At 31.8% G+C, this 14,640-nt stretch overlaps 1 protein-coding gene across 2 annotated transcripts; it reads right to left on the reverse strand.

Moving 5' to 3' along the window:
* Positions 1,555-10,899, reverse strand: LOC109354128 (cell differentiation protein RCD1 homolog). 2 transcript variants are annotated; one of them, XM_019596485.1, is made up of 9 exons: positions 10,789-10,899; positions 10,135-10,206; positions 9,824-9,913; positions 7,812-7,854; positions 7,334-7,440; positions 3,260-3,355; positions 2,350-2,540; positions 2,160-2,229; positions 1,555-1,756 (listed from the first exon to the last, which is right to left on the reverse strand). In XM_019596485.1, the coding sequence occupies exons 1-9, from the start codon at positions 10,864-10,866 to the stop codon at positions 1,643-1,645; spliced, it is 861 nt and encodes a 286-aa protein (XP_019452030.1). In that variant the 5' UTR covers positions 10,867-10,899; the 3' UTR covers positions 1,555-1,642. The 2 variants fall into 2 exon arrangements, with proteins under 2 accessions (XP_019452030.1, XP_019452029.1); XM_019596484.1 differs by having other exon boundaries at positions 2,160-2,232.

A 14,640-nucleotide genomic window follows, 5' to 3' on the forward strand; every position in this document is an offset into this window, starting at 1 on the left:
ATTGAAAAGCTGCTTAAAATAAACCATCCTGCATGCCCACAAATCCATTTAAAAATATATATAGTTAATTACGTGTGAATTGTTCAATTCACACGTAATTGTTTCAAGCAAACATAGAATTGGAGATTAAAATATTTAGAAGGTTAAGGTAGTCTATTGAATTACTAGATTTAGTTCGGTGATTTACTAATAAATCCAGATCCTCTTCGATACTAGAAGGTCATTAGAGGATAATACATGTACTTTAAAAAAATTAATGGTGTAGAAATTATTAAACTCATTATAAATCTCATATTTGAGTATTAGACTTTCCAGTACTTGAGAGAATTCAGATATGTTTCTAATATAAATATATAGGAGTATATCTATTGTGATTTAATAAAATGTAGAAGTTGACAAATGATAGAAAAATAAATATGTCCTTATTTTTTTTTTTTGAAGGAATAAGACCTTTACTTATTCAATCTAAAGATGAAGTAATTTCAAAAGAACTATTTTCAATAAAACATATCCAAAATTCTTGAAAATTCTTGAAAACGGTATCCCTATTTATCAATTCATGCTTATATATTGGAAGTCAATATATAATGAAAACCAGATATTTTAAGAAGTATTAAGATTTTAACAGCTTAATATATTTGAAAAAAACGTGAGTCTTCAGATATAGATATTTGTTAATGTGGCAGCTATTTAAAAGCAATGTATAGAAGAGAAAGAGAAATGCATTTAATTCATTAACACTAAGCTTTTAATTGAGATGATATAATAATTTTGTATAATATCTATACTTCGACAATGTACAAATATAAAACTAATCTAGTAACACCCCACTATTTTCTAAGTTCTCCACTAACTACTAACATCTTATAATTCGGAAAATACAATTGCGAAACTCACTGAGCACCCATTACATTAAGCATAATATAATTTGACATGCACAATCTATGTGATTACTCGTCAAAACATAAAAGCAAACACGTCAACCTTATAGTCACTTTAATTGTAATTATTTGTAAACGATGTTGAACTTGTTGGATTTATAGGTTCAGCATCTCCCCTATGGTTCTATGGGGTTCAACATATTTATTTGGGCTTGATATCTCAAACCATATACCTTAATATAGTTAATCTCTAAGTCATGGATTTGATTTTTAGGATAGCAGGGTAACCTTGGCAAGACCGAGTAGGGTCGAAGTTAAGTACCACATCTACTATCTTACATCTTGTGTCACTCTATTTGGTATAAGTTGTGATTGAGTGAAAAAATATTGAAGTTTATTATGCCGGGAGCACATCTTCTATCCCAAAAAGTGTATCACTTCATGTGTCACTTTCTCTAATTGGTCAAAAAAATACTTTATTATTAAATTTTAAACTTAAATATATATTTTCCAACTAATTAGAACACGTACCACATGGATAACACACTCTTTTAGTACGGTAGATGTTAACCCAATTATACTACTACCTACCTGATAAGACCTAAAAAAAATAATGTTGCACCTGGTCTAACAGCTATAACTTTTGACCTAATATCTTACCATGAGTTTTTTATTTAACTCAAATATAAAAGTTATTATCAGTAAGTTCAATATAATTTGGGCTGCAAGTAATGATAACAAGCCCAAAAATGAAGCAAAATTTATATTCTCATATTGTTCATCAAACGATCCAATTCTCCTCCAACACCAGGAACCCTATTCACACCAACTTTCTCAAGCAACTGCTGTACCCATGCCCTAGTTGTTGGGTCATCCTGTATGCATCAAACCAAAACTGAATGTAAGCAAACTAACAATTTGTATAAGAGCATCTCAATCAACAAATAGAAAAGAATCTCCGGGAGATACAAGTTATTAATTTTGTCTTTACATTTAAGGGTAAAAATGATATCATGTTACATTTAAATGGTAAAAATGTAACATCATAGAAATTTCTTCTCTTTGTTTTTTTACGCATTTTCCTTTCCAATAATGGAGAGGATCCTGAACCTGAACAAATAGACCCCACAAGTTACTCTTATTAGTCAACCTCAACATATTCTTTTGAAAGATATCCTTCTCTTTAAGGTAAAATCTATGATTTTTCATAACCAAGAAAGTCCAACCCTTATGACTAAATCAAAATTTTATAAAAACAATATCACCATAAGTACTTACATGGATGTAACTAGTGAAAGTACCATCAGTTAACATTGTTGGAAGCAATCTTCTTAATGCATCACCACCCCTTCTTAAAAAAAAAAACAAAAATGCTTATAATAATCTTTGCAAGAACATGAAGGACATAGAAGAAAGAAAATTAATTGGGTAAGAAAGTAACATCAAAGTAATATACTTAAACAACAACCTTGGATCTTCTGACAAACAAAGGTAGCATCGAATGATACGTTTGAAAAGACGAGGTGAGTGTTTTTCTGCAAGATATGCCAACATGTTTCTAAAACCTCTAACAACTGCAGTAAAACGCTCAGCTGAAGCACAAACATATTGCAAGCCCACATCGTCCAACAGAATTTTTTGAACAATAAAAGTTGCAACCTGCGGGAGAGTTTTCATTAGATAACCATATTCCATTTTAACATTAATTGATGAGTTTAATATTTATGGATTCGTTAAAGATTTATATATAATCAATAAATCACTCACTATTTATTAATATTACATTTTAAAGGGTTAATGATGAAAAAATATAAATATTAAATAATACAGTAACAACATATAAAATTCACAAACTATCAACCTATATATCTTTTTCTCTTATTTAATTTACAAGAACTTCGTTAGTAAAAGAGACAAATGAAAATGATGAACTAGTAGCTTTGCCTTTTGAGAACTTAAAAGTAAGAGTAGAATCCTGAGTAACATTTAGCTTTCATATTTTGCACATTCATCACATAAAAGATGAATCTAACCTATATTTTAAATTGCATTTCACAATTGTAATTATAACTACAATATTGCAGTTTTGGGAGACTCTGCAATGATGCCATGGGCATATTTTCCCCTAGTTGCAGTATATATAACCACAACAACAATTTAAAACACTTCATGAGTTTTTGCCAAAGATTTAGGTCTAGCATAAAACCTTGGGTTGATTTACCATTAGGGTTTTAGGATACAACAGCCCCTTCAAGCTACCTATAAGGTTGATATACGAAACATACTCAAAATTGTTACTAAGAAGAAACTCCAATTCATTCAAACAAAATGCTATATTAAACCAATTTGGGTAAGACTCGAGAATCAGGAAACTCAACTGTTTTTGTAAGTTCAGAACCTACATCCATCGTGAATAGGCACATAGGCATTACTTCAGTCGAAGTAAGGAAAGTTATAACTTTTGTATCATCAACCTAATAAATAAAAACCAAGACAAATCACATAAATATAAATGATATACTGCAACACGTGAAAAGATGCCAAAAGAGGACGTAAAGAATTCGGTTAGGGGCAGAGAATCAAGAGCAGATTCAGTTATGCAAGATGAACACGTGGCAGCAGATCCTGGAGCTGAAATCACACAGAAAAGCATACGCACCAAAAAGAGGAATGTTAAATGGAGTGATTATGTAATGAATGAGGGAGAGAATTAAAAACCATCTTGTCTGCCATAGTCCTTTCTTTTTGCACTCATTTCCTTCTTAAATTCTATCTTATGTTCTCTTATTCAAATGTACTGCATTTTATTGCATAACTATAAATAATTCCACTCCTTCTTATTCCTATTGTTGTGTTGCTATTTACTTTCATTACATTGGTGCTTTCATTGAGCTTCCATGGCTGAAAATACCATATTGCGGGATTTACAAGCCACTATTACTAGTCATACAGAGGAACTTCATCATTTGGCTCAAACAATGAACAATCGATTCAATGAGCATGATGAACGCATGGCTCAAATTCAACTGGCTTTACATCAGATTCTTCAGAATACTTCTCACAGTAGTGGAAGCCCCTTGAACTCAGGTTCTCCAAATGAAGCCATGGGCAATACTGCACTACTAATTAAACAGATCAATCTGGGATTTCCTCATTTTGATAGCACCACACCTGTCTTGGAGTGGATTTTTAAGGCTGAGAAAATTTTCCATTATCACAACACACCGGATTTGGCACGAGTTGACATCACTGCAATGCATTTTGAGAAGGATGTCGTACCTTGGTTTCAGATGTTACAACATATTTCTGCAGTAACCTCTTGGATGGATCTCACAAGGGCATTGGAATCTCAGTTTGGACCTTCTCCTTATGATTGTCCTATAGCTGAGTTGTTCAAATTGAAACAAGTGGATAGGCTCTCTAAAAATTACCTTCAGTTCATGGCATTAGCTAACAAATCTATTGGCTTAAATAATGAGGCTCTGTTGAATTGTTTTGTGGGTGGCTTGCACAAAGAAATTCGTCGGGACGTGGTAGCTATGGCTCCACCCACTTTATTGTGTGTCGTAGCTCTTGTACGAGGAAAGACACACTTCTGTGCCTAAAGCTAGTCCATCTCACTATACACACAAATACTCTCCACTCACCACACAGGTTTTCCATAACTCTACTGATCATCCTTCTATGCATAAATCCATTGTGCCCAACCCTACCATCAGGTTGTTACCCACTCCTAAGGGCCCTCCTACACGTCTTACTAAAGTAAAAAAAAAATAGCCATGCTGAAATGAAACTTCGTCGTGACAAAGGCTTGTGTTATTTATGTGATGACAAGTTTACTTTTACTCATAAATGTCCTAATAGGCAATTGTTGTTTTTACAATTAGTGGAGCACTCTGATGACTATACATTGGGGGATTCTGATTTGCCTATGATTGATTCTGAGGAACCTTTACTTGCTAAGGATCACCACTTATATTTGAATGCATTAAAGGGTGGCTTGGGTGTAGGCACCATTCGGTTTGTGGCTCATATTAATCAACTCCCTATTAATATGTTGATTGATGGAGGGAGCTCTGATAACTTCCTCCAACGGCGAGTGGCTAAATTTCTCAAATTACCTATTGAACCAACTCTTATGTTCAAGGTGATGGTGGGTAATGGAAATTATATGCATGCTTAAGGCAAGGTTCACCAGATTGAGGTGCAGGCTCAGGGCAATTCCTTTCAAGTACCTGTTTTTTTGTTGCCCATTTCTGGTGTTAATTTAATATTGGGTGCTAGTTGGCTGAAAACTATTGGATCACATATTGCGGATTATGATTCCTTGCAATTGAAGTTTCTATGGCAAGGTAAATTTACTTCATTAAGAGGGGATAAAGACTTATTTCCTACTCCAGCTGCACTTCATCATCTTCGAAGAATGCTCCACATTGATGCTATAACAGAAATTTTCAGCCTGCAACTCCTTGAAGAGCATCCTCTCCCTACTTCTGCATTGGAATTTCCAGTGGATATCCAGCCTGAGTTAGCTTTGATATTGCATGAGTACCGCCAAGTGTTTTCTGCTCCTACTCCCTTGCCTCCTCCAAGATCGCATGATCATTCTATTCCATTATTAGAAGGATCAAATCCTGTCAAAGTTCGCCCATACAAGTATCCACATAGTCAAAAGGAGGAAATTGAAAACTTGGTTGAAGGCATGTTAAAAGAGGGTATTATTCAACCATCCAAAAGTCCTTTTTCTTCACCACTCATCGTGATCAAGAAGAAGGATGGTTCATGGCGTGTGTGTACTGATTATAGAGCACTTAATGTCATTAATGTTAAGGATTTCTTTCATATTCCTACGGTGGATGAACTTATTGATGAATTATTTGGTGCATGTTTTTTCTCTAAACTTGATTTAAGATCAGGTTACCACCAGATTTTAGTGGACCCTTTAGATCGATACAAAACAGCTTTCAGAACCCATCATGGTCATTATGAATGGTTGGTAATGCCATTCGGGTTGACTAATGCACCTGCAACATTTCAAAGCCTTATGAATGAAATATTCAAGGGCCTTTTGAGGAAATATGTCCTAGTTTTCTTCGATTACATCTTGATCTATAGTTCATCTTGGGCTGAGCACCTTGTACAACTGGAATCGATGCTCAAAATTTTACAGCAACATCAGTTGTTTGCAAGACTCTCTAAATGCTCCTTCGTTGTTACCAGGATTGAATATTTGGGCCATACTCTTTCCGATGATGGAGTTGCTATGAACTCTGCTGATAAGAAACGCAGAGATTTCAACTTCGCAATTGGTGATTTGGTTTTGGTTAAACTCCAACCTTATAGACAACATTCATTAGCCTTAAGGAAGAATCATAAGCCCAGTTTGTGCTATTTTGGTCCTTTTCAAGTTATTCAAAGGATTGGGGAGGTTGCTTATAAGTTACAATTGCCTCCCTATGCCAAAATTCATTCAGTTTTTTCACATATCCCAACCGAAGAGATTTATAGGCAGTTCTCAACAACAGTATTTTCCCTTGCCCTTAACTACTACTAACGAGGGTCCCGTTGCCCAACCAGTTAAGATTCTGCAGTATCGAGTAATAGTCGAGGATTCTCAAACAATTCCATAGGTTTTGATTCAGTGGGATGCCTCGGTTGACACTGAAAATTCATGGAAAGACTTAGGCACCTTTCAGGAATTGTATCCTCAGTCAACCTTGAGGACAAGGTTGCTTTCGATGGAAGGTGCATTGCAACAAGTGAAAATATGCCAAAAGAGGACGTAAAGAATTCGGTTTGGGGTAGAGAATCAAGAGCAGATTCGGTTATGCAAGATGAACATGTGGCAGTAGATCATGGAGCTGAAATCACATGGAAAAGCATGCACACCAAAAAGAGGAATGTTAAATGGAGTGATTATGTAATGAATGAGGGAGAGAATTAAGAATCATCTTGTCTGCCATAGTCCTTTCTTTCTGCACTCATTTCCTTCTTAAATTCTATCTTATGTTCTCTTATTCAAATGTACTGCATTTTATTGCATAACTATAAATAATTCCACTCCTTCTTATTCCTATTGCTGTGTTCCTATTTACTTTTTCTTTACATATACATGTTGAAGAAAAAAATTATCCGACAATTATGTAAGATTAAGAAATTTATCCAACAATCATATAAGTTTTGGAGTGACAAAACTATTTGCACAACTAGTTACTTGCAATAAATTTTAAAATAATCAAATAGTAAGTTGTTACTACTTAATACACTATTTATTTTATGAAATATTAACTTATATTATGAGCATATATAGTAATTTCCATTGGTAAGGATTTTTGTGACAATATTTTAGTCACTAAAATTATTCTTCTATGAGCATGAATGTTACCATAAAATACAATTTTTTTCTCATAGTCAAGTGCACCCAAAAAGAGAATCAGCAAGAGTAGTGTTACCTTCACCAAGGCACCAATGACACCAACACTAGCAAGCCTCAAATACTCAAATGGTTTTGAGTTGAATCTTGTATTAAGCAAGGGGTACACATATATTGGCATTTGAGCTACAAATAAAAATGGTTAGTACAAAGAATGAACATTTCTATATCTTAAAGATGGACATGACAATCTTAAAGAAATCCCAATCATATTAAATTCATGTTTTGATCTTATTAGTTTGAAATTTTGAATACTCTTTCCAATTCATGGTATTAATTAGATGGTATCAACAACCAAATCACAATTATGTTGTAATTTTGTGAGGTGTGAAATACCCATGTTTTCCATATATATCTTACTATCATTATGATTAATAAAATTTGTTGCTTCCTAATACAAAAACATCTAAATCAAAGAAGTTAAACAATAATATGTATGGGTGCTAACCACAAGCTAATCCTATATATCAGAATAAATAATCTCAAAATAACATTACCACTGATGAATGGCATCCTTGTATCAGGGTGAGATGCTATACACTGCAAGAAAGACATGAGAAACATAAAATGTGTTAGTTGTTTTTCATTTTTATACACCGTGATTCAGGGAGAAAGGAAAAAAATCAAGAGTCCTTTAAATAAAGAGTAATATATATGGATGGAATCATTACAAAATAAAGTGATTTTAAGAGTTAAGAAAAATAAATAAAAGAGCATACTAGTAACGTTTCTGTTGCCTAATATTTTTAGTATAACTGATGTTCATCCTATGAGTAAGAAACTAATTCTTTTTTTATGTGTGATTGTTCCTTCCAATAAATGTTGCTTACAAGAACCAAATCATTGACCCTTGGCCTATTACAATAGATACATGGGAATTCAGTGAGTTCTTAAACTATTAGATCAACACCTTCTTCGTCTTGCCCAATTCAATTCTACAAATGCAAGGAAGATGGATGTCCATGTATTAAATTACAGTGATAGTTGTGGTCACTATTCTAAATTGTAGTTGAGGTCGCGATTACGGTCATTACAATTGCAACCATTTGGGGTGAGCAGGATTCGACCCTACCCGCTCACTCAGTATGGCCCGATAATGATCATGCCCAATTATAGTCGGGTCTTGTCGGGTCTAAGGCCGAGTTCAGATTCAAAAATTAGACTCAGTCAATATTTAGAGTCGGGTAGGAACTAAACATGACCTAACCTGACCCGTCTCATGGTCACTAACTCATCATATTTGTATGTGTCTCTATTCAATTGTATACCGAGTAATTATACTTTTGGTCGAAAGTATCATTGATTCGCTAAATTTTCATCATATGTACATAATTAACAATATATATACATATATCATTTTATATGTCAAATTACATATTCATAATAATAAGTAATATTGAAAAGACTTCACCTAAAATGAATATGCATTATATTTAATTTGATCTAGGGTCGGGTTTAAAGGCTGATCCGGTCAATATTTAGGGTCAGGTTAGCTTCAGGTCTAGGGTCAGGTCTAGGTTCAAAAAATGACCTCGGCCAACATTCACGGTCGGGATAGGGACAAGCCTTAACCCGTCCTAAACTCAGCTCATGCTCACCCCTAGCAATTGTTGTGTTGCAAATTGCGTCCGTTACAGACTGATGTGGTTGCATTGTGGCCTAATGCAGGCCAAATGCATTCTGATGCGGTTATCTTATGGACTGATGTGGTTGCATTGTGGTCTAATGCAGGCTCAAATACATTATTGTGATTCGGTGTCACACCCCAATTGCAGTGTGAAGGGGTTGTGACTGTCACCATAACTGCAATATTGTGGCCACATCACGTGATGTGGTCCACAATTTGAATCATTGGTCTAGGGTGAGGTCCAAGTTCAAAAAATGACCCGACTAACATTCAGAATCGGATAAGGGACAAGCCTTAACCCGACTCATGCTCACCCCTAGTAGCTGTTGCGATGCATATTGCAACTGTTACGGTTTGATGCAGTTGCGTTGCGCCCTGATGCGGCCAAAATGTGCTCTGATGCGGTTGTGTTGTGGCCCGATGTAGCCACATCATTATGATTTAGTGTCACACTGCAATTGCGGTGTGAAATAGTTGTGGTTGTCTCCATAACTGCAATATTGTGGACACATCACGTGATACGGTCCTTAATTTGAATCACTAGTTGTGGTTATTATAATTTTTATCATCACAACCATTTCGATTTGGATTATGGTCATAGTTATATGAAATTTTTTGTGATTAAAAAAATATTTTTAATTTGATATGGTACAAATGCGAACACATCCAATGTAGTTAAGTATCAAATCACAACCAAAATATTGTGAAAATATCAAAGTAATGTAATCCACAATATTACACATTGATCATGGGTAAGTGTCACATGAGTTGCTACATATATCCATTTAAGTATCAATATGTACAACACAGCATGACCATATTGAAGGTATCCATGGTTCAACACAAGATACAAATTTTGATAAGACAATTAGCTATTTTGACCTGAAAAAGAGCAAGGATATTGCACACTTTATTAGATTGTACCAAAGTAAGAGCTTCATTTGAAAGATCAGGGTAAATTGCAATTATTTCCTGGAAGATAAAAATAAAGGTTAGTTTTAGAACATGTTGGAAACAAGTAGGACATGAACTCTGTAAAAGATTTCTATGATAGAGAACAACCAAAAGTAAAAAATGAAACCTATAACCTACAAACATATTGAAAACAAAGGAAGATTTTACAAGACATTTGAATTTGATAGTAAAGTGAACCAAATGACACAAAAAAATGTAATGCAAGCCAAAAAGCATACCTGTAAAAGTGCTGTCATGACGCTAGAAGAAGCCCACAATAATATAGCAAGATCATCAAATAATTCCGTCTTCTAAAATTCATAATAACCCACAAAGAAGAATTTGATAAGATAATTGTATGAATGCACCATACGCAAATATTTAATTAAAAACATAAAAAATGGGTCAAATCATGATATAATTGTGATATAAAATTTCCAAACCGGGAAAAAAAACTTGCATTTTACATACATAAAATCATAGAGATAGAGAAAAAATACATGTCTACCCAATAATACAGGACACTCCTATAGTAAAATTGGAGGAGTATATATATATATATATCAAAAGAGATTATTTTTAGAATAGCTATATAACTTGCTATAGAATTTAGATCAATTGATACCAATATTGACCATTAATAGATGAAAAGTGGGACAAAACATAAATAAATGTTTTTTTGATAAAATCCAGTGAAAGTTTACATTTTTCTGACATGATCAAAATCACTCAAGCTTTTCAAAGATCATATCATTCTAATTCTAATAATACCAAAGATTGATAATTAGACATCAAAATATGAAATTGGATGTTTATAAATATCCCCCCCAAATTTGAAATCAGTGACATCAAATACATCCACAAAATTGAAAGATTAACTGGTAGGAAGGTACCGTTGAGAGCTCAAAAAGAGCTTGTTCTCGAACATTGGGGATGCACAAACTGTTAACAAGTTCTTGTAGAGATGTCATCTTGCTATCGTTGTTAACGGCGTTGCTTTCAAAGAAAAAATATAACAATATCAACAAGCCCTAATGAGCATAAGGTAGCATAGAGGCACCTTTTTATAGGAAAAAATAAACAAAATTCCCTATGTTAAAACAGTCAATATAAGAAACGCTATGTGGAGCACATCTTCTGTCCCAAAAAGTGCAAGATAGATATAAGAGAAAAATGAAAAATAAAATGTTTGAAACAAGAGATCAAGATTAGCGAGATCTATCAAATGGGTCCCACACTTTTCCAGCGTTTGCAGAGAATTTAGTGGAGCACATCTTCTGTCCCAAAAAGTATATCACTGCCTCACTTTTACTTGTTGATCAGAAAAATATTTTGTTACTAAATTTTAAACTTAAATATGTGTTTTCTAATGAATTAGAGGAAGTGACACATTCTTATAATAAATGAAATGTTAACTTGTATAATTCTCCTCTTTTTTTACTAAACCACATTTATTAGATCATTTTACATACATCCAAAACCAACGTTGGGGATAATTTTATCATTTAAAAATAAGTTATGTCTCTTTTCTATCCAAACAAAACATAAGAAATTTCTATAATTTGTTTGTCACACTTTCGTATATTTATTACTTTTTAACTTTAGAATAAAAAATATATTAAATTCACTCATTTTCTCATAGAGAATGAGCAGTGAGTTATAAACATATATGTGAAAAGTAGGACAAAACTTCGAAGTATCTCTTTTTTTTTTTGAAAGTTTACCTTTCCCCACAAAACTCAATCCAATCCAGCTTTTAACTCCTCGTGTGGTTATAATTTACCAAAACTCGACAAAGAATCATTTAAATACAAATTCGAAAGTGTAAAATTCCCCCCCATAATTTCCAAAATACCATCCTTGGACTTCATCATAAAATTTATATATATGAATTAGAAGATGTTGAGATTGCACAATACTGAGTTTTGGACAAAGTAATAGATAATTGGAACATATTTGATGTTGTACTATTTCAATTGATGGTTGAAAATATATATTATTTTATTCAAAATTTAATAATTAAATGTTTTTCCGATCAATAAAAATAAATGATACATAAAGTGACATACTTTCTTTTAGAGGACAAAGATTTGTTGTCACAAATCATATCTTAAATTTTGCCATGTATTAATGATAGTAAAACAAAAATAGACAAAATAATGAATCTTTGAATTTTTTAATTAACATGTCATATTTTTATTAGTATGGGATTGGATTAGGGACTTAGTTTCAAACAGATCTCTATTTCACCTAGTGTTCCCTTAAATAAGTAGAAGTGATTGTGCAAAATTTGCAATGATTGATAGGTTTTGTTTACATATCATAAAATAAGTATTGTGGACACAAAAATAAATGGTAAATTAAAAATTAATGAATTTTACTCATTTCAAACTAATAAATACTGTAATTAAATAATTAATTTTTTATTTTAAATAATAAAAATAATAATTAAATATTTAGTTTTGACTTATTTTTGGGTACTTAATTTTATCTTTCTTTTTTCCTAAGTAAAATGTATTAAAATGAGTACAAGGAGTGCTAATGAAATACAACAGAATGATAAAGAAGATCATTTAAGAAAATAAAGAAATACAAAATATTGAATCATTAACCAATTAACAAAAATTAAGGGAGTTAGACTAATTTTGACAAAAACCAAATCTAAGATCTAACTTGGATCAAATTCAAGATATGCAAATAACTCAGTGTCTTATTTGAGAAGAACTTCTTATTAGATATTATGAATTTCTAACACATCTCATTCTTCATAATCCAAATATACCACGCAAAGCAAACCACAACATCCTCCACAAGCTTGACCCTTTAGAATTGATTCTAAGATTTTCATGCATGTTTCACAAATCTAATTAAATTGAGGGAATTGTAGTAGAAACTTGTAGCCATAAATAAAAGTCTTTCCATATAGAGGAAGCAAATTCACAAGAAAAAAATAAATGCTTAATAAATTTCTCATGATTTAAGAAAATGACACATTTGACTATTCATATCTTTGGTTTTTTGTTGTTACAAAATTTATCAATTAATAATGGATAATTTGACTGGATCACAATGTCAATAGTGGTTTGTCTGATACCTTTGTCTAAAATAATGCTGCTAACAGGAATGACAAGATACTATTATGTTTTGAATAAATTAATATTCACATCCTAAGAATTTAGTAAAAGTTAATCTCATTATAAAGTAAATGATGGTTCATAAGTACCTATATACTAAAAGTTAATATCAATTTACTTTATTTTATGATCATCAACATTTAAATTAGTTATTGATAATGATAAAAGGCTATAACCAATAAATAATTTCAATGAAATAATAATGCATAGATCATCATTTTGTTATCAGACTTATTGACAATAATTAAATATAGAAAGTCAAATCAAGATGAAATAAAAAAATTGGTATTTTATATTAAAAAAAATGGTAATATTATAAATAGGGTAAGAATGTTGTATTTTTATGTTAAAATTTCATTACTAAAAATAATATAATATATGAGCTTATCTTATTACTCAAATAATTGTTATTTTGTAGGATAAATACATTTTGAAAATGTTTATGACAACAATTTAATTGTACTTATTTTTTGTTGAAAAATGTGATTGAGTGATTTAATGAAGTAACAAAGGGAGAAAGAACTTGTTATTAATTTGATCCAACGAAAGTTGGATTTCAATTTCCCCATTAAGTTATAATTATCATTGTTGTACTTAACAATAAATTACTAGTCAAAATTTATATCATTAATAATCTGTAAATGAAATGATGGGTGCAACAATACAAAGAGGAGCAAAAACTTATTAATTTTTAAATAAAACTCATTTGGTTGGTTACACAATGCAGGAATAGTTCTAAGGAGTTGTCTCTTACATAAAGTGTTGTGACCCCATTTTTGGGTGAACACCGACTATACGACTTAAGAATAGTTGAAATCAATTTTTATCTCTTCCAAATCATTTAGATTTGTTACTATGTTTTTACGGTTAAAACGTAGAAAAATCTTTTTTAAGCCCAATTTTCAAAATATGGTATTTTAACCTATAGTTTTGAGCTTGAGGAGTCGATTTCATGTTGAGAAATGTATAATATCTTGTCCACCCATAATAAAACGATATCCTCACAAATTGCATATATAAAATATACCATTAATTTATTTGATTAATATTGTGCCCTGATTTTCGGTTGAACACCTGTAACACGATGTTTTAGAATATGCACTGTGTTTTTGCTATTAAAATGTAGAAATTTTTTATTATGATTTTAAAAGGAAAATTATAGTTTTTTTGTTGTTGTTAATCAATTGCCTTTTGTCATTATTGTTTTTTTATTTATTAATTTGGATAAAATTGACACATCACGATAACATGACGACTCTCCCTCTATCCTTGTTATCCTATTTTAAGATATCAAATATAAAGTTATTATTTCATAATTATTAATCAATGAAATATATTTTATACACAAATTCAAATGAGCACAATAACATATGAACTTATTTTGATAGTACTTGATAATTTTAATAATACAATATATCAACTATTTAGCACTCATACTTTTAATATTATGTTATGTATTATAAAAATGACATTAATGTTTCAATTATTTTTTTTATTATAATGCAAAATAAGGAGAAGAAACAAAAATCTGTGATGCCTCATGGATCACTAGCAATCAGAGAAGGCATGCATACATCTAGAGGAGAGGCAGACGAAATTTGCTTGTTCCAG

Source organism: Lupinus angustifolius, chromosome LG08, assembly GCF_001865875.1.
Source record: "Lupinus angustifolius cultivar Tanjil chromosome LG08, LupAngTanjil_v1.0, whole genome shotgun sequence".
Lineage (NCBI taxonomy): Eukaryota > Viridiplantae > Streptophyta > Magnoliopsida > Fabales > Fabaceae > Lupinus > Lupinus angustifolius.

What these genes read in the sequence shown, in the direction of transcription:
- LOC109354128 (XM_019596484.1), bottom strand. Translation starts at nt 10,866, where the DNA reads ATGACATCTCTACAAGAACTTGTTAACAGTTTGTGCATCCCCAATGTT. An exon ending in CTCTTTTTGAGCTCTCAACG is followed by an intron (nt 10,207 to 10,788) that starts GTACCTTCCTAC and finishes TATGAATTTTAG; the next exon opens with AAGACGGAATTATTTGATGA. An exon ending in AAGGATGCCATTCATCAGTG is followed by an intron (nt 7,441 to 7,811) that starts GTAATGTTATTT and finishes TTTTATTTGTAG; the next exon opens with CTCAAATGCCAATATATGTG.